Source organism: Syngnathus typhle, linkage group LG7 (assembly GCF_033458585.1).
Source record: "Syngnathus typhle isolate RoL2023-S1 ecotype Sweden linkage group LG7, RoL_Styp_1.0, whole genome shotgun sequence".
NCBI lineage: Eukaryota > Metazoa > Chordata > Actinopteri > Syngnathiformes > Syngnathidae > Syngnathus > Syngnathus typhle.
In genome coordinates this window covers 8,512,445-8,527,853 of record NC_083744.1, presented here as the reverse complement: position 1 = coordinate 8,527,853, position 15,409 = coordinate 8,512,445, and the positions used below count along the sequence as shown (strand labels likewise).

At 43.1% G+C, this 15,409-nt stretch overlaps 5 protein-coding genes across 13 annotated transcripts; 1 reads left to right on the top strand and 4 right to left on the bottom strand.

Moving 5' to 3' along the window:
• The first annotated feature begins 424 nt into the window (after nucleotides 1-424).
• Nucleotides 425-4,776, top strand: ada2a (adenosine deaminase 2a). 6 transcript variants are annotated; one of them, XM_061283419.1, is made up of 10 exons: nucleotides 425-486; nucleotides 934-1,268; nucleotides 1,480-1,699; nucleotides 1,802-2,015; nucleotides 2,091-2,218; nucleotides 2,291-2,381; nucleotides 2,949-3,057; nucleotides 3,158-3,315; nucleotides 3,742-3,944; nucleotides 4,013-4,776. In XM_061283419.1, the coding sequence occupies exons 2-10, from the start codon at nucleotides 962-964 to the stop codon at nucleotides 4,158-4,160; spliced, it is 1,578 nt and encodes a 525-aa protein (XP_061139403.1). In that variant the 5' UTR covers nucleotides 425-486; nucleotides 934-961; the 3' UTR covers nucleotides 4,161-4,776. The 6 variants fall into 6 exon arrangements, with proteins under 6 accessions (XP_061139403.1, XP_061139401.1, XP_061139404.1 ...); XM_061283417.1 differs by having other exon boundaries at nucleotides 436-486; nucleotides 959-1,268; XM_061283420.1 differs by having other exon boundaries at nucleotides 458-486; nucleotides 921-1,268.
• Nucleotides 4,770-7,186, bottom strand: ribc2 (RIB43A domain with coiled-coils 2). Of its 2 annotated transcripts, none has more exons than XM_061283425.1 (7): nucleotides 6,955-7,186; nucleotides 6,791-6,872; nucleotides 5,746-6,033; nucleotides 5,556-5,674; nucleotides 5,240-5,413; nucleotides 4,988-5,154; nucleotides 4,770-4,913 (listed from the first exon to the last, which is right to left on the bottom strand). In XM_061283425.1, exons 1-7 carry the CDS (start codon nucleotides 7,075-7,077, stop codon nucleotides 4,844-4,846), a joined length of 1,023 nt encoding a protein of 340 aa, XP_061139409.1. In that variant the 5' UTR covers nucleotides 7,078-7,186; the 3' UTR covers nucleotides 4,770-4,843. The 2 variants fall into 2 exon arrangements, with proteins under 2 accessions (XP_061139409.1, XP_061139410.1); XM_061283426.1 differs by having other exon boundaries at nucleotides 5,746-6,046; nucleotides 6,955-6,969.
• Nucleotides 7,187-8,169: 983 nt separating this feature from the next.
• Nucleotides 8,170-9,874, bottom strand: LOC133157138 (apelin receptor B-like). The gene has a single exon (XM_061283430.1). The coding sequence runs from the start codon at nucleotides 9,796-9,798 to the stop codon at nucleotides 8,782-8,784; it is 1,017 nt and encodes a 338-aa protein (XP_061139414.1). The 5' UTR covers nucleotides 9,799-9,874; the 3' UTR covers nucleotides 8,170-8,781.
• A 729-nt stretch (nucleotides 9,875-10,603) lies between these two features.
• Nucleotides 10,604-12,110, bottom strand: LOC133157137 (apelin receptor B-like). 3 transcript variants are annotated; one of them, XM_061283429.1, is made up of 2 exons: nucleotides 11,095-12,110; nucleotides 10,604-10,936 (listed from the first exon to the last, which is right to left on the bottom strand). In XM_061283429.1, exons 1-2 carry the CDS (start codon nucleotides 11,890-11,892, stop codon nucleotides 10,826-10,828), a joined length of 909 nt encoding a protein of 302 aa, XP_061139413.1. In that variant the 5' UTR covers nucleotides 11,893-12,110; the 3' UTR covers nucleotides 10,604-10,825. The 3 variants fall into 3 exon arrangements, with proteins under 3 accessions (XP_061139413.1, XP_061139412.1, XP_061139411.1); XM_061283428.1 differs by having other exon boundaries at nucleotides 10,604-11,461; nucleotides 11,549-12,110; XM_061283427.1 differs by having other exon boundaries at nucleotides 10,604-12,110.
• Nucleotides 12,111-12,200: 90 nt separating this feature from the next.
• ndufa9a (NADH:ubiquinone oxidoreductase subunit A9a) lies at nucleotides 12,201-15,246 on the bottom strand. The gene is made up of 11 exons (XM_061283424.1): nucleotides 15,128-15,246; nucleotides 14,398-14,574; nucleotides 14,128-14,225; nucleotides 13,935-14,026; nucleotides 13,709-13,850; nucleotides 13,462-13,564; nucleotides 13,321-13,391; nucleotides 13,077-13,153; nucleotides 12,856-12,951; nucleotides 12,550-12,616; nucleotides 12,201-12,455 (listed from the first exon to the last, which is right to left on the bottom strand). The coding sequence occupies exons 1-11, from the start codon at nucleotides 15,180-15,182 to the stop codon at nucleotides 12,285-12,287; spliced, it is 1,149 nt and encodes a 382-aa protein (XP_061139408.1). The 5' UTR covers nucleotides 15,183-15,246; the 3' UTR covers nucleotides 12,201-12,284.
• Between the last annotated feature and the right edge of the window lie 163 nt (nucleotides 15,247-15,409).

The window sequence follows — 15,409 nt, the reverse complement described above, 5'->3', positions numbered from 1 at the left end:
TGTGTTGACTGATTTGTCGAAATGTACTCACAACTAGTTGCTGCCATGTGTAGATGAGAGAAAATACACTTGTAATAATGGCCTGAGAATTGTCATTTATTTCAGTGAAATTGAAAATTTCTCCATAGCAAAACCGATGATTTCTCTTAATGCGTTTTATACAACTGTGCACCCATTGGAAATTACTAGGCACGGCTCTGCGCATGCTGCGTCTGATGAACTTTGAACGGAATTATACCATGTAATTTAACAGCATTGAACTTTGAACGGAATTATACCAAATATTTTGTGTGAGTTATGCGTCATATTTTGACATTTTTCCCGTTTATCCAGCCGTGATCCGCGTTTATTGGGACAATGTGACTTAATGGAGGTGGAAGAAATTAAGAATTGCAAGTGTTAGACGCGGTTTTGTAAGGGGCGGGGCTTACCGGCTTCGGGGAGCTGCTTATGACAGGACTACTCGCAGCCCGGGTTGCGAAGAGGGTACGTTTTACAGCATTTTATATTGTCTGATCGCCAGTGTATTTATTTTAATTTTTGTTGTTGGGACTGCCACGTTTTAAGGTAAATCCTGTTGAATAAATCCCAATGGGTCCGTTGGATCCGTCAATCCTTTGTTTTGTAAAAATGCAAATGAGTGTTTACATCTCCGTTTATAATATCCTTTGTGTGTTGTATTTACCCTTTGCTTTCATGTAATTTGGGAGCCATTCTCTGTTAGGTTTCACTACTGTAACCATTTTCGCCATGAAACCTGATACACTAAACTACGATTTACACGTACAACGGGTACTACTGGTAATTTGACACGAATGCACTAATTTCGGTACATTTATCCAGTTAAAGCAATTGGTTCTAAAATTTGTTTCATTTGCTTTAAATCCACAGGGACGTTAAAAAGGTTGAATAAAATGCAGTTTTGTGTTTAAGGTCGTCACTTTCTGCGGTTTCCCAGTGTATGATGGTGGCTGAGTTACAGCGCCCCCTCGCGGCGGTTGCCTATCTACTGCTGTGGCATGCAGCAGGTGTCTTCTCCCTGCCAGACCCCAAGAAGAGGGAGGCGCTCATCAAACTTGAGACGTCCCAGCAAATTGGGGGGGAAATTGTGCTAACGGACTTGGAGAAGCTTCTGGATGCCCGGCTATACAAAATGAAGCAAGATGAGATGGCCAAAGCTCATTTCCCCCCTGCCATGCACTTCTTCCGGGCCAAAACTTTAATCGAGCGCAGCCCCATCTTTAGCTTGCTGCAGAAAATGCCCAAAGGTGATTCAGTTGATCTAATGTTTCCCAACCTTCACTGGTCCAATCTGTACTGCCCGAGAGATGAACAAAAATGCATTATTTGTTTTAAATAATTTTTGAGTACATTGACTGGTGCGCTTCTGCATAATGGTGGTAATCGCTGATTTAATCACTCATTTTGAGATGCCCACCCATCAAAAAAGGCACACCTGTAATGGAGGTTTTTTTTTAGGTGGAGCCTTGCATGTCCACGACCTCGCCTTGGGGGACCCTGAATGGCTAGTGAAGAATGTGACATATCGGCCAAACTGCTATATGTGCGTCAGTGACAAACAGTCAGTCAGGTTCATCTTCTCTTCAGGGCAGCCTAAGAGTGAGCCTCACTGCTCTTCCTGGATCCTCTTGGAAACACTCAGAAACAAAGTCATCAACGTCACAGATTTAGACAGAAGGTGACCTTTCTTACAGTAGAAGCAACATAATATAAAATTTAGTCGTCACATTTATCAAGTTTTTATGTCATGAAAACCTTTGTTGTTGTTTTTTTTCCCCAGCATCCTGGCCAACTTAACTCTCTTCACTGATGGTGATCCCGAGGCCTTGTATCCTGACCAGGGTGTGGTTTGGGAGAAGTTTGATCTGAACTTCATGGCTGTGATGGGTCTACTCACATATGCTCCAGTGTTCAGAGACTATTTCTATCATAGCCTCGGTCAATTCTACAAGGATAATGTCATGTATGTGGAAGTGCGCACTTTACTTTTGCAGGTCAGTTGTTTTCATGACTCCGTTGAATGGTTTTGATGTTGGTCGTTTCCTGATACCATACTTGACTGCATTCAGGTATACGAGCTGGACGGCACCATTCACGACTCAGCATGGGTTCTGAAAACCTATAGCGATGTCACCAAACAATTCATAGCTGACCATCCAGATTTTTTTGGAAGCAGATTCATCGTTGTTGGCCACAGGTGCCCCAAGGAATCCTGCCTTTTACGAATAACCAAACTGCAAGTGAACATTAATCGTGGTTTATCTTTCAGAACAATGGATGCATCAGTGTTGAAGGGGATAGTGCAAAAGGCAATGCAGCTCCAGAGAGATTTCCCAGACTTGATGGTGGGCTTTGATTTGGTAAGAAACTACAGTTGGAATAAATTGTGCTACTTGAGTACAAAAGTACAAATCGGGCTAAAACAACAAAATTTATACAAATACATGAAATGAGAGAAAATAGTTTTTTTCTAAAGAAAATATGGTCTTGATAGCAACCACTCGTGCAAGCAATGTGGAGCAAAATTAAGTCATACAACAAGATAAAAGAAGAAATTAATAACAATGTCAAATAATACAAAAAACAGTACACCCAAGTCCAAGTGCCCTGCTGAGCCAAAAGTCAATAAATAAAATGTGTTCTAAGATGCACAACAATACCAAAATTGAATACATTCAAAGTGAACTCCCAAAGTCTCATGTATGATCTTAATTGACCAAGACGAAATCAGACATTTTCATAGAATTCTAGTTAGTTTTATAAACTTCGGATGTATTTTCAATTAGAATTTTAAAGCATTGTGTTTTATTTATTAATTTTTTTCAATTTTAGTTTTTGCTAACCTTGCTCCACACTTGACCTTTTGTATTCAATGTAGTTGTGATAGCAAACTATGTTTTGAATTTTGTTGAATTCCCTATGCGCAGGTCGGTCGCGAAGATGCCGGAAAGCCGCTTTGGTATTTCCGAGATGCCTTGTCGCTACCTGCAGAGATGGGCGTGACACTTCCCTACTTTTTCCACGCTGGAGAAACAAGTAAGACCTTGAGCTGCTTCCGATGAAAGGGATTGAGGGGAGCATTAGAAAAAGTGGAATCCATGAATTTCAAATATATGTTTGGACTACCTTATCGTAGATCTGGAGGGCACGGATGTGGACCAGAACTTGCTTGATGCCATTTTGTTTAATACTTCACGCATCGGCCATGGGTTTGCTCTGAATCGTCACCCTTTGGCTCGAGAACTGTCCAGGAAGAGAGGTGTGGCTGTGGAAGTGTGCCCCATATCCAACCAGGTACGCACGCTCTTGTGTTTCCACACATGAACTGATGTCATTCAGCATTTGACAATGATATTAATTTAGCAATACAGTAGCCGTAAAACACAGTTTTATCATTCACTATATCATCATTATCAATTTATTTCACTTTTGTCTTTCATTTAAAAAATCTCATAGATAAAATATTTCATTATTTGCTTCATCTATAATTCTGATGAGTATAGCTGACAGACACCCTCATTCCAAGATATAAAAATACCATCACAAGAAATGAGAGCGTTATACAAGAAACAATTAAAATAATTGTAAAGGTTCACATTAGGTTGGAATTTTTTTTCTTTGTGTGTTTTTAATGAATTTCCCATCAGAATTTTCCAAGCCAAGTAGTCAGTGAATCTCTGGTTGTAGTTTACCAATGAAATTCCTCTCATCCTGGAGCAGGTATTGAAGCTGGTAAATGACCTACGAAACCACCCGGCGGCGGCACTGATGTCCCAGAACCACCCGATGGTCATCAGTTCAGACGACCCGGCCATGTTCGGTTCCTCCGGTCTCTCCTACGACTTTTATGAAGCCTTCGTGGGCTTCGGGGGCAACGGCTCCCATTTGGGCACTCTCAAGCAATTGGCCATCAACTCTATTCTGTGAGTTCAGCCCATGTAAAATGAAAATTGTGCTCACCTGCTGACATGTGGTTATTGTTTTCTTCCAGGTACAGCTCACTCAGCCCAGAACTGCAGAACAAAGCTTTGGGTTTGTGGCAGATGAAATGGGACAAGTTTGTTTCTGAAAATGTTTTCCAAACACAAAAGTGTGATTCTGGCAAATTTTGGGGTCTTATCTCAGCATGTGTTCTTTGAGGAGACTATACTGCTGTTCTGTGAGCAGGAACGTGGGGCTTTACCGCTCACGCTTTTGTGTGGACAAAAGGCACCGTTGTTTTTTACTTGAATTTTCACTTTGTAATGGTGTTCTTTGGGTTTGTTTAAGTGTGCAATGCAGCATGCTTTCTTTTGCCATCGCCATAGGAAAAACTATTTTTAAACATTTCATATGCATTTCGGTCACAACAAATTGTGTTTATAACTAGTGGAACATTTCGGCCCAAGATCAAATTTTCAAAAGTGTACAGTAAATGTCACACTGAGTCTTTTCTGAAAATCAATTTTCAAGTTTCCAATTGGCTATAATGATGACTTCAGAGTGTGAGGTTATAGTACCTCCTTTTGTTTTGTCACTATAAATGTAGATTTTTATTGAAGAGGCTCTCAAGACCCCAAAAGTAAGGTGAACATGTTTTTAACTGTGGATCATGTAGTCGTGTGTGTGCTTTGCTTGTGTTTTATGACGTGGCTCAGGAAATGCTCTCTGACAATGCGTATTCTTAAACTGTCCTGTTTCTATAAGAAGAGCGGTTTTGTCGCATTGACTGTGAAAATTGTCAAAAACTCTCACTAAAACGTTGCATATTTAAAAGGCATTATATTTTATTTCCTCATTTGAAGTCTTATTTTGAGACACACAATAACTCCGCTTTAGATCATCAGCGGCTGCTGGTGTTGAATTGGGAGAAGAATCGCTCATCAATGTGTCCCCTCCCAAGGTCCTCTTTCCTTAAAACAGAAACGTGACTTATGAAGCGTCTCTAAAAGAACCAATGGCTCAGATTCGTGTGCGTGTGTTCCACCTGTGCTCCTGTGATGCAGCCAGCTGTTTGTTGGTGCCGTCCACGTGTCGTCTTAGCTGCTTTCGATATCGAACCTGCTGCCTCTCCAGGAGCACGGCCGTACGAGCCGAATTCAGACGGATGCCATCGTGTTGCATCTCTTCTCTTTTCTTTGCGAATTCTGCCCTCTAGAATGCGTGTCCATTTCGAGTCAAGCATTTTTTATTTAGACAGAAAGAAAATTTGACTTTGGTGTAACTTTGCGGCTGTTACCGATTTCTCTTCAATTTGATGCTTGTGGATTTGAGAGATCTGCATCACGCTCTCGGGAGGCGGCTTCCTGTCGCTGTTAAGATGAAGGCCGGGTGCTCCCATCATTCCCGTGTGCAGACCGTGCTGCTGGATGTCCTCCTTCTCTTGACGACGCCTTTCTTCTGCCTTTGTCATCTTAACAGCAGAGGCAAATCCAAGTTTAGACTTTTCAAGTTTGCAACTCTGCTTGGTCATTTCTGAAACAAATATAATTATTTGTAACAGGCCCTCACGCCATTGAGGTGAACCACATTCCCAACCTTGAGGCATGACTCACTGTGTTCATATTCCACTCTTTAGTTGCAGCCGCTACTGCTTTCCTCCTCTCCAGCTCTCTGTTCTGGAGCTGCAGAGCTTCATTGTCCATTTCTACTCGGCTTCGGTCGTCCTGCAGTTCTGAAGGCCCGGACAACACAATGAGTGAGCTTCGGTTTGTGTGCACGTGTGTGAATGTTATTAAAACCTACTCTCCATCTTCTGTCTGTGTTTTTCTGCGCTCTTCTCTTCCTGCTGCTGGATGAGCCACCTTTGGAGCTGCTCCCTCTGCCTCTGCGTTCGTGGCCTGCTGTCTGGATCCTCCCCAAGCAGACCAGGGAACATCGTCATCTGTGCTTCCGAGCCCAACTCCTGTCCATCCTGAGGCTGCTGGTACTGACAACAGAGGTCCGCTATGGCCTTCTCCGTGTCATGTTTGACTTTTAGTTGTTGAGTATGGAGCAAGGAAGCTTGATTGATATCTTCCATCATAGCAGCATCTACGAGGAGCACCTACAACTGGTTAGTCAGACATTCTAATAGAATATTATTGTTTGATTTGCAGTAGTTTGTCCTTATTTGCGCACAAGTGGGTGACTTGGTCAGCCCAAGTGACTTCAGGCCAGATGCAGGGTAGTGTAGGAAGACTCCACATTGGATGAAGGATTTGACCCCAGAACTTGAGGAGATGTGCTAACCACTCCCCCACCTTGTTGCTATTGTTAAGATTAGATTCAGCCAGGTGAACTGTACCGATAGGCTTAAAATATTTAACCCGCAAAGGTCAGAGTGATATAGAATACTGAATGATGTTAAATAGTTCCATCATGTATTGTATTTGCAAAGGTTAAGTACAGTATATCCCTTGGAGGACATCTGATTATGGACCTAAATGCTGTAGACTTAAAAAGTTCCCCCTCTAACATCTCTATTTGTTATTTTGTACGATGCATGAGCACCATGGAAAATAATTTATTTCAGTCTTCCACTTAAAAAGTTTCATTTAACAATTTTCATGATTCCAATTCAACATGTCCAAAAAATATTTTTATAGTACATAAGAAGTAATCAGAATTGATTTTACTCTAGTAATTACAGGAACTGACCTTTTGAAAAGTATTTTCCATGCGTGTGATTAGATGAATCAGTTTTACCTTTTTAATTAAACCACAGAAATAAATTAACTTGGAAAATAGGTAAATATGAAAAACATTGAGAACAGTTTTACTACAAGGCAATTTTTTTTTATCTGCTTACCATAGGCATCTTGTTCTTCTTTTTCTGCCTTTTTCCTTGCAATCTTCTCAGCCACTTGCTTGTCAAGAAATTCCTTATCAACCTTTTTTTTTTTTGTTGCGGGGGAGTACGGGGTTATAAATAATTTTAAATGCAAAAGAAAATGTTCAACACAAAAAACTTACTCCGATGCACCTCAACTTGTCGTCAAACAACCTCGCTCTTCTGCGAGCCTCAATGTCTCGACGTCTCTGCACTTTGACATTTGACAGGCCTTCCAATAACAATTGAGTGTTGCTCATCATCATCGTCAGACACTGGCGAGTCGAAGATGTTCACCGTAGAAAAGTTAGGAGCACTTTTTTCCAGTGGGCGTTGTACCAAACACACGGGTTGCTAAGGCAACGCTTCCTGCTTCTTCGGAACAAATCGGCTATTTCCGCGATGTCTCCGAGACAGCTGCACAATGCCATCTCGCTGTACGTTTTTTAAAAACAGGTTTCTCACCAACAATGATTCCCCCGTTACAATTGTACCAGCAATGCTGGTATTAAAAACGGATTTGATGTTTTCATGAGACCTTGCAGTATTTTTAAACATGGCTATTCAAAATTCTCCACTAATAAATATGTGGCCCAGAAATGTGTACTGTACAAGGTAGTAATTGTATAATTCTTGATGTTTTCATGAAAGGTGCCTGCAGTTAGTGGAAGTTGGATGGGGACTTCAGTAGACGTGAAGGCCACCCAGCAGGTCATCCCATGTATACACGTTGCCAAGGTACCACTTGAATGATTTACACGGTAATCTTGTGCTCTTCAGTGATTTTGTGTTTTGAAATATAGTCCCTCTGCAACCTTCCTCCTTATCCTTCCTTCTATTACACATGAAAACATTTTGTCATCATAGTGTCAAAGCAAGGGAACTTTAGCAAACCACTCGGATTTGATATGATGATCTGGGTCCTGATTATGTGTCACACATCCTGCTTTGCTTCATCAGCACAGGGCCATTTCAAGTTGTTTTGCGCAACTCAGGAAACCAAAGCAATATTCGGATGTTCTTACAATTTAGGGTAGCAGCAAAGGTACTAAACTTGCTATTTTACAATGCACCATTGGATTGGTTAGTGATGTTTTTGGTTTCAAATGTATTTGACAACCAATGTTATGATTAAATTGTAACCAAGCGTATGCATCACTGGAAATAGTGTTTATTTAAAAGAGAGGACAATTTGACTCGACCTAAGTGTGTGAGCAGACGTTCAGCCACATGAACGTCAACAAAGCCCGTCACAGATCTAGGTTAACAGACACCTCGGCTCTATCCTAAGAATTACCACAACAAATTTTACTCCAGACCATGATGCACTAGCAAAAAAGGGAAGACCAACAATACTATTGATTTCTTTATTACTTTATTTAGAAGTATTCTTTCATTGATTCTTCAAGATGATGTATTTGGTCAGAATGTTTGCCGTTGGATGTGATTTTGCCTCATTAGATAAACATATTCCATAAATCTGACCTGCAGGCGCTGAAGTGATGGAAACTATTATTCATAATAACAGTGTCGTATTTAATGAGAATCACTGGTAGTAGTTTTTTGGTGATTTTTTTTTTAATGGTTGTTGATAAATGCATTTGTTTTCTAAAAGCTTTTTTTGAATAGTCATGCTTTACTACCTACTAAAAGTACAAACCTTTTATGCAATGACCTTTACATGTCATTTCTATTACTTCACACAAACACTACCGTAATTTTCGGACTATAAGTCGCGGTTTTTTTTTCATAGTTCGGGTGGGGGGGGCGACTTATACTCAGGAGCGACTTATATACATATATATGTTTTTTTTCACTTTTTTGGGCATATTATGGCTGGTGCGACTTATACTCCGGTGCGACTTATAGTCCGAAAATTACGGTACATCCATCTGCTCCTGGTTCGGCCCCCCGATCAAAATTTAGAACCAAATTCGGCCCGCCAGTCAAACAGTTTGCCCACCCCTGCACTAGACCCTGGTGGGTTTGTGGCAGTACTTCTTGAGCTGAAGCAATTGCAGGCAACGTGACCTGAAACGCAGGTCCAAGAAGGCGTAGAGGAAGGGGTTGAGGCAACTGTTGATATAGGCCACGCAGGCGGTGTATGGGTAGGCCAGCAGCAGAGAGCGCTTGAAAGCACAGGTGTCTGGAAACAGGTTCAAATCAGAGAGGGTGCCCACGGTTCTCACCACATGGTAGGGGATCCAGCAGACGGCGAAAACCACAACCACTGTGGTGATGACCTTCAAGAGTTGCCACTTGCGTTGGTCTCCTTTGCGGCAAGTGTTGAAGTGGCGAAACACCGTACAGCCGATCAACCCATAGCACACCACCATGGCCAGTAAGGGGACCAGAAACCCCAGGGTGGATAAGGAAAAGCTAAACCCGGCATACAGCAAACTCGCCTGATGCGCACTGGTGATGACAAACCTAAAGTCTAACTTGCAGAAAGTGCGGTTGCCGCTCAGGTCGTCCAAGGTGGTGCGGAAGACGAGGGCGGGTGTAGACAGGAGTCCCGACAGTATCCAGACGGCAACAATGGAAGCGTAGATGTGGCTGCCGGTGCACGGCCAGGACAGTGAGTGCACAATGGCCAGGTAGCGGTCAAAGCTCATGCAGGTGAGGAGGAAGACGCTGGCGTACATGCTGAGGAGATCCACATAGCTGATGATCTTGCACAGGGCCATCCCGAAGGGCCAGTGGTTGTCCATGGCCGTGTACACCGCCCACAGGGGCAGTGAGACGGTGAAGGCCAGGTCGGCCAGGGCCAGGTTGCCGATATAGAGGAAGGCCGCTTGCCGCTTCCTTTGCACCTTCCACACAGTGGAAATGACCACGCTGTTGCCAAACAGGCTCAAAATGAAGACGAGCAGGAGGAACACTGAAATGAGCGGCCGGGACGCCGTCCACATGGGGTAGTCGCACATGGTGTTGTTCTCAGTCTCCTCGTAGTAATAGTACTCGTCGGGCGTCTCAGCAGGCTCCATTTCTTTTCTGTCTTGGTCTCGGGGTAACGTGTTGCTTCTTGTGTCATTTGCCTAATCTTGCACAATCCCGTGCCGTGAGGATGCATGGCCTCCTCCACCGCCCACTTTGGGTGCAAACACAGCCACTGACCTATTTAACCTAGAAAATTATTTTCTATTATGTCATCTACTATTGCTCTTTTCTTTACTTGCCTTGTTGAAAGCATGGTATTATGAATATCATGCAAAAAGGTATTTCCGTTTTATCGAAGCGACAGTATGCATATATACATTTGACAGAGAATAGAAGGTACACGACATGTTTTCTCGTTGTAACTGGACACACACAAACAAGGTGAAACTGGATGTGGTAAACTTGTACGATTTAAAGAGAGCCAACACACAAAAAAAATGCTTGAATTATTATAATCAAGATCTAGGAGGGAGAAATGCAAAAATGTTAGATCAAAAGAAATTGAAAAAAAATACACAGATGCAAAATATGTAAACATTACAAAGAAATACAAGACAAAGCTGTATTTAAGAATAAAATATTGTTTTACTTATTAGACTTTTTCTGCCCCCTGACTCATAAGCATCCATAAATATTATCTGACCAATAACAGGGCTATTTCTGACTTCTGTGCCCAACTCCGCAATTTGAGGTGAGGCTGGTTGCTCGTTGTCACACTTCCTGTCTCACACATATTGTGTACTATGTCTTGTCACCGTGGGATAGTGGGAACGTTATTTCAATCTCTTTGTGTGTCTTGGCATGTGAAGAAATTGACAATAAAGCAGACTTTGACAAGTATTTGAACAGGTAATATGCAAATTCAGTTTTATTGTTGGTTCATAAAAATGATTGGCTTAAAAAAAACAGTTTCTATAAAGGAGAGAACACAGAATGAGAGTGGGGAAAAATATCAGATAAACATTTGTATTTTGTTTTTATTTTTACTTATCACGCAGGCCTGTTTATCCCTGCATTACACAAAGACGATTCACATTTCATCCCTTGAGATTTATTTGTCAGGAAAGTACAGAGTCAAGAACCTGGGAGTAAACACCTAGTGTTGATTGAGTCCTCCAGGCCCACTAGACCCTGGTGGGTTTGTGGCAGTACTTCTTGAGCTGAAGCAAGTGCAGGCAACGTGACCTGAAACGCAGGTCCAAGAAGGCGTAGAGGAAGGGATTGAGGCAGCTGTTGAAATAGGCCAGGCAGGCGGCGTATGGGTAGGCCAGCAGCAGAGAGCGCCGGAAAGCACAGGTGGCTGGAAACAGGTTCAAATCAGAGAGGATGTCCACGGTTCTCACCACATGGTAGGGGATCCAGCAGACGGCGAAAACCACAACCATTGTGGTGATGACCTTCAAGAGTTGCCACTTGCGTTGGTCTCCTTTGCGGCAAGTGTTGAAGTGGCGAAACACCGTACAGCCGATCAACCCATAGCACACCACCATGGTCAGTAAGGGGAGCAGGAACCCCAGGGTGGATAAGGAAAAGCCAAACCCGATATACAGCAAACTCGCCTGATGCTTACTGGTCGTGACAAAGCTGAAGTCGAACGTGCAGAGAGTGCGGTTGCCCCTCAGCTCGTCCAAGGTGGTGAGGAAGACGAGGGCGGGGGTTGGCAGGAGTCCCGACAGCATCCAGACGGCAGCAATGGAAGCGTAGATGTGGCTGCCGGTGCACAGCCAGGACAGTGAGTGCACAATGGCCAGGTAGCGGTCAAAGCTCAAGCAGGTGAGGAGGAAGACGCTGGCGTACATGTTGAGGAGCTCCACATAGCTGAGGATCTTGCACAGGGCCATCCCGAAGGGCCAGTGGTTGTCCATGGCCATGTACACCGCCCACAGGGGCAGTGAGACGGTGAAGGCCAGGTCGGCCAGGGCCAGGTTGCCGATATAGAGGAAGGCCGTTCGCCGCTTCCTTTGCACCTTCCACACGGTGGAAATGACCACGCTGTTGCCAAACAGGCTCAAAATGAAGATGAGCATGAGGAACACTGAAATGAGCGTCCGGGACGCCGTCCCCATGGTGTAGTTGCACGTGGTGTTGTTTTCAGTCTCCTCGTAGTAATGGTACTCGTCGGGCGTCTCAGTAGGCTCCATTTCTTTTCTTTCTTGGTCTTGTCTTCGCAGGCCACGTAAAATGATGTGGTGGGCCGTATCTGGCTTCCGGGCCTTGAGTTTGACACGAATGAGATACACGATCTGCGAAAAACCTCTAAACCTTTACGTGTGAAGTTTGAATGCTTATCTATCTGGGTCTGTGGTTAGACACTCCCATGAGATGAATGAAGACACGCACTACATAAAATTGGTTAGATAGATGAATATTTGCCTGTCTCCTCTACTTGGGCTGATTCTATATGGCCAACACTGGATACTATATCTACCAAGAGACAAACATAAAACACTTTTAAGGATACAAGTATTTTTTTTATTTACATACAGAATAGCTAAAGCATTCTGAAGTGACAATAAGCCACTAATTTAGGACTTTAATAGTTGACGGTTTTTGCTGGCTTGGTTGCATCTAGATCAGCTTCCAGGAAACGGTATCGGCGATGGCGCCTCAGAATCTCAATCGCCCTTTGCTCGACGGTGGAGGGACTGATACCAAGATCCTCTAGACCAGGGAGTCCTGGGTACTTCATGTCAGTTGTGTGAAACTGGGAAAAAAACGTTTTCATCACGCTAAACTCCGATGAACTGCAGTAAGCTGCAACCTTTACTCTGAACTCCCCCAAAAATTTTCTTTCTTACCCTTTCTACTTTATCTGGGGTTGTCCAAGGCTCAAATGGGTTCAATGCAAAGAACTGAGCGGCCAGGCTGAAAAGACAAACAGAAGCACATGAAGAGATTCATACAGATTTTCAGCTGCCAGATTATTTGGTCGAGGCATGTAGAAAAGCATTAAGAAGGGAGTCACCGCTCCTCTATGTATCTTTGTCAATGTGGATACAAACAACTGTGAAATTATGATCCTTTAAAACAAGCATCGGATCCTCAACTTTGAAGTGTATCTGATGAGGACCAACCACAAATGTGTATGAATGTTAAAAACTTACTGAAAGAGTGGGCGGGGGAGTGGATAGGGCACAAAGCGTCTGTGAGCAACGGCGTAAATGTACTCCACCAGGTCGTGGAGCAGGTACCGGTTGGGACTGTGAGACAGAAACCCCCCTCAAAAATGTTACATCATGATATCGTCTCAATCAACTGGATGTCTCACGCCACTAAGGCATGCAGAAATCATGGACACCTTCAATACAAACATTCGGTCACTTACCCGACTAATGCGTACGTCTTGCCATTGGCCTCTGGGTCTCTGACTGCGCTGATGATGGCCTTTGCCACGTCGACAACCTAACGAAGAGGATGACTTTTTATTCTATATGTTTGTTGATTTAGAGACGCAAATACTATGTATGTAAGAACAGGCTTTAGCTCCCATAGAGTCCGCTGCTCTGCACTACACAGCAACGGAGCAGGGAGATGACGGAATAATGAAGGAGGAAAGAAAGTCCACTTACGTGAATCGGCTGCTTGACAGTTTTCTTTCCAAGGCTGATGAGCGGAATGGCATTGCCAAACCAACGCATGTCTGCAGGAATGACATAATCGTCAGCAAAGCTTTGATTTGCCCATCACTGTTGATAAGTGGTTAGTCTTACTTGCGTAGTAGTTGAAGAACCTGTCTTCCCTCCCAAACATCTCTGAGGGCTTCATGATGATAGCGTCAGGAAACTCATCTCTCACTGCCGTCTCTCCCACAGCCTGGGACACACAATAGAACACAAAGGTTTCATACGAGACCTGCCAACCAGATCCAACCCTCGACATCATTTTACCATAACAACCACCCCACTGAGGGCAAGCATGACTACAATGTCATCCATTATCTCATAACATGTTTCAAACCTTGTTCCTCAGGTATTTGGACGAGCTGCGGATGTCAGCGTTGAGGTGAGACATGTGAATGAACTTAGTAATGCCAGCTTCTCTGGTTGCCTTGGCGATCTGCTGAGGAATGCTCACAAAGACCTCCTCAAATGGGAAGTTCCTTCACAAATAGAGGCAAACAAAAAAATCAATAAATGCTAGTATTCAATGTTGTAGTTAGTAATGATGTCAATACAGGTCATACCTTGTTTCCCACTCTTTACTCACAAGATTGATGACAACGTTGGAGTGCTCCAAAGCTCGTTTGATGGAGTCTTTGTTCTTGGCATCCCACTCCTGTAGCAGAATTCCAAATAAAGTCAATCTGAGGTATTTGAGAAATATTCCACCATTCTGGTTGGGTGGATCATTGTTGAACTCCTATGTAATTTACGCACCATAAAAATGATTTGTCCGAGGTCCCCCATAGGCTTGAAATACATGGTGTCATACTGATCACAGCGATGAGGGACTACGATCTGAGAGCCAATCCGACCTGTAAACCAATAAAATCAAATCTGTGTGTAACTGTCAGAAAATAAGTCATTCAAGTTTTTTTCCCCCCATTTCAATTTAGTAAAAATAACAAGCAACATTAGGTTTATTATTGGCATTTAATGTTGGTTTTGCATTGAAGGAAGTGAGAGTCTATTTTCTTATCTGCTCACCTAGCCGATTGACCACATATCGCCCCAGGAAGCCGGTAGCGCCAAACACGGTGGCGGCGATGCCACTGGACGACGAGCGGCCTCCTTTGCCTTTGGGGATGACAGCATGGTGCACCTTCCTCTGCTGAACTGGGCCCAAGCCAGAGGCTGACAACACAGCGGGAGGACAGCTACCCTCTAATTGGAAGAAGGTAGATTACTACATTTGGGATGCCAGCTATTATGGGTCAGCGGTAATCATTTTGGTAGAATATAAATTAAGATCTAAGTAATTCATGATAAGAATAAACTAAATTGAAACTGTTTAAATGACACGTTGGTTTCGCAAGAAATAATAAGCAGTTATTTCATTTATTTTGGTGTACACTGTGTTGGACTTAATTCTACATTTGATTTCAATAATTACAATGGAAAGAGAAGAAATATTCGATTGGCATGGGTTTAGGCTAGTAAGCCCAGTCGTACAACAAAGTACTACATTACAGTTACACATGACTTAATGTGAAGCGAGTGTCTTTATGTTCTGTCAGGCAGCTAGTGAAATAAAAACAGCTAACATTAGCACCTTGCTAGCGTTAGCCGGCGGATCTTAAGGCAAGCAGATTAGCAAGGTCATTCAAAATACGAGCTTGCTTCCAGTGTGAGTCTGTGTGAAGCTATTGTATGAACCATGCCTAAAGTTTACAAAACCACGTAGACGCATGCTAAGGACTATTTTGACGTTACTCACTCGTAATTTTCGGAAGGACACTCGCAGGACGGCCAACCAGCAAAACAGTCGCCATGTTTTCGTCTACGGCATCCGTTGACGACCAAATTTGCAAAGCGATTTTGCGAAAGTGTCAACAGTGTTCAGAGGACCACTAAAACACATTGAAGGGCCAAGAAAGACCACGTTCACACCGCACTGTATGCACACATACTAATAATGACATTTGCATAGTTATTTGTACGTTTATTAGTTTGTTCCCTTCAAAAAATAAAAACAAAGTGGGAGAATGATCCTGAAATA

Excerpts from the sequence above, each read along its gene's own strand:
- ada2a (XM_061283417.1), top strand. The coding sequence starts at position 451 with ATGACAGGACTACTCGCAGCCCGGGTTGCGAAGAGG. Across the intron at positions 2,219-2,290 it reads TTCATCGTTGTTGGCCACAG|AACAATGGATGCATCAGTGT; the intron begins GTGCCCCAAGGA and ends TTTATCTTTCAG. Across the intron at positions 3,058-3,157 it reads TTTCCACGCTGGAGAAACAA|ATCTGGAGGGCACGGATGTG; the intron begins GTAAGACCTTGA and ends ACCTTATCGTAG.
- ribc2 (XM_061283425.1), bottom strand. The coding sequence starts at position 7,077 with ATGATGATGAGCAACACTCAATTGTTATTGGAAGGCCTGTCAAATGTC. Across the intron at positions 5,675-5,745 it reads ACACAGACAGAAGATGGAGA|AACTGCAGGACGACCGAAGC; the intron begins GTAGGTTTTAAT and ends CCGGGCCTTCAG. Across the intron at positions 4,914-4,987 it reads GCTGCATCACAGGAGCACAG|GAAAGAGGACCTTGGGAGGG; the intron begins GTGGAACACACG and ends TTCTGTTTTAAG.
- LOC133157138 (XM_061283430.1), bottom strand. The coding sequence starts at position 9,798 with ATGGAGCCTGCTGAGACGCCCGACGAGTACTATTACTACGAGGAGACT.
- LOC133157137 (XM_061283427.1), bottom strand. The coding sequence starts at position 11,892 with ATGGAGCCTACTGAGACGCCCGACGAGTACCATTACTACGAGGAGACT.
- ndufa9a (XM_061283424.1), bottom strand. The coding sequence starts at position 15,182 with ATGGCGACTGTTTTGCTGGTTGGCCGTCCTGCGAGTGTCCTTCCGAAA. Across the intron at positions 13,851-13,934 it reads AGTAAAGAGTGGGAAACAAG|GAACTTCCCATTTGAGGAGG; the intron begins GTATGACCTGTA and ends CTATTTGTGAAG. Across the intron at positions 12,617-12,855 it reads CTCCCCCGCCCACTCTTTCA|CCTGGCCGCTCAGTTCTTTG; the intron begins GTAAGTTTTTAA and ends TTGTCTTTTCAG.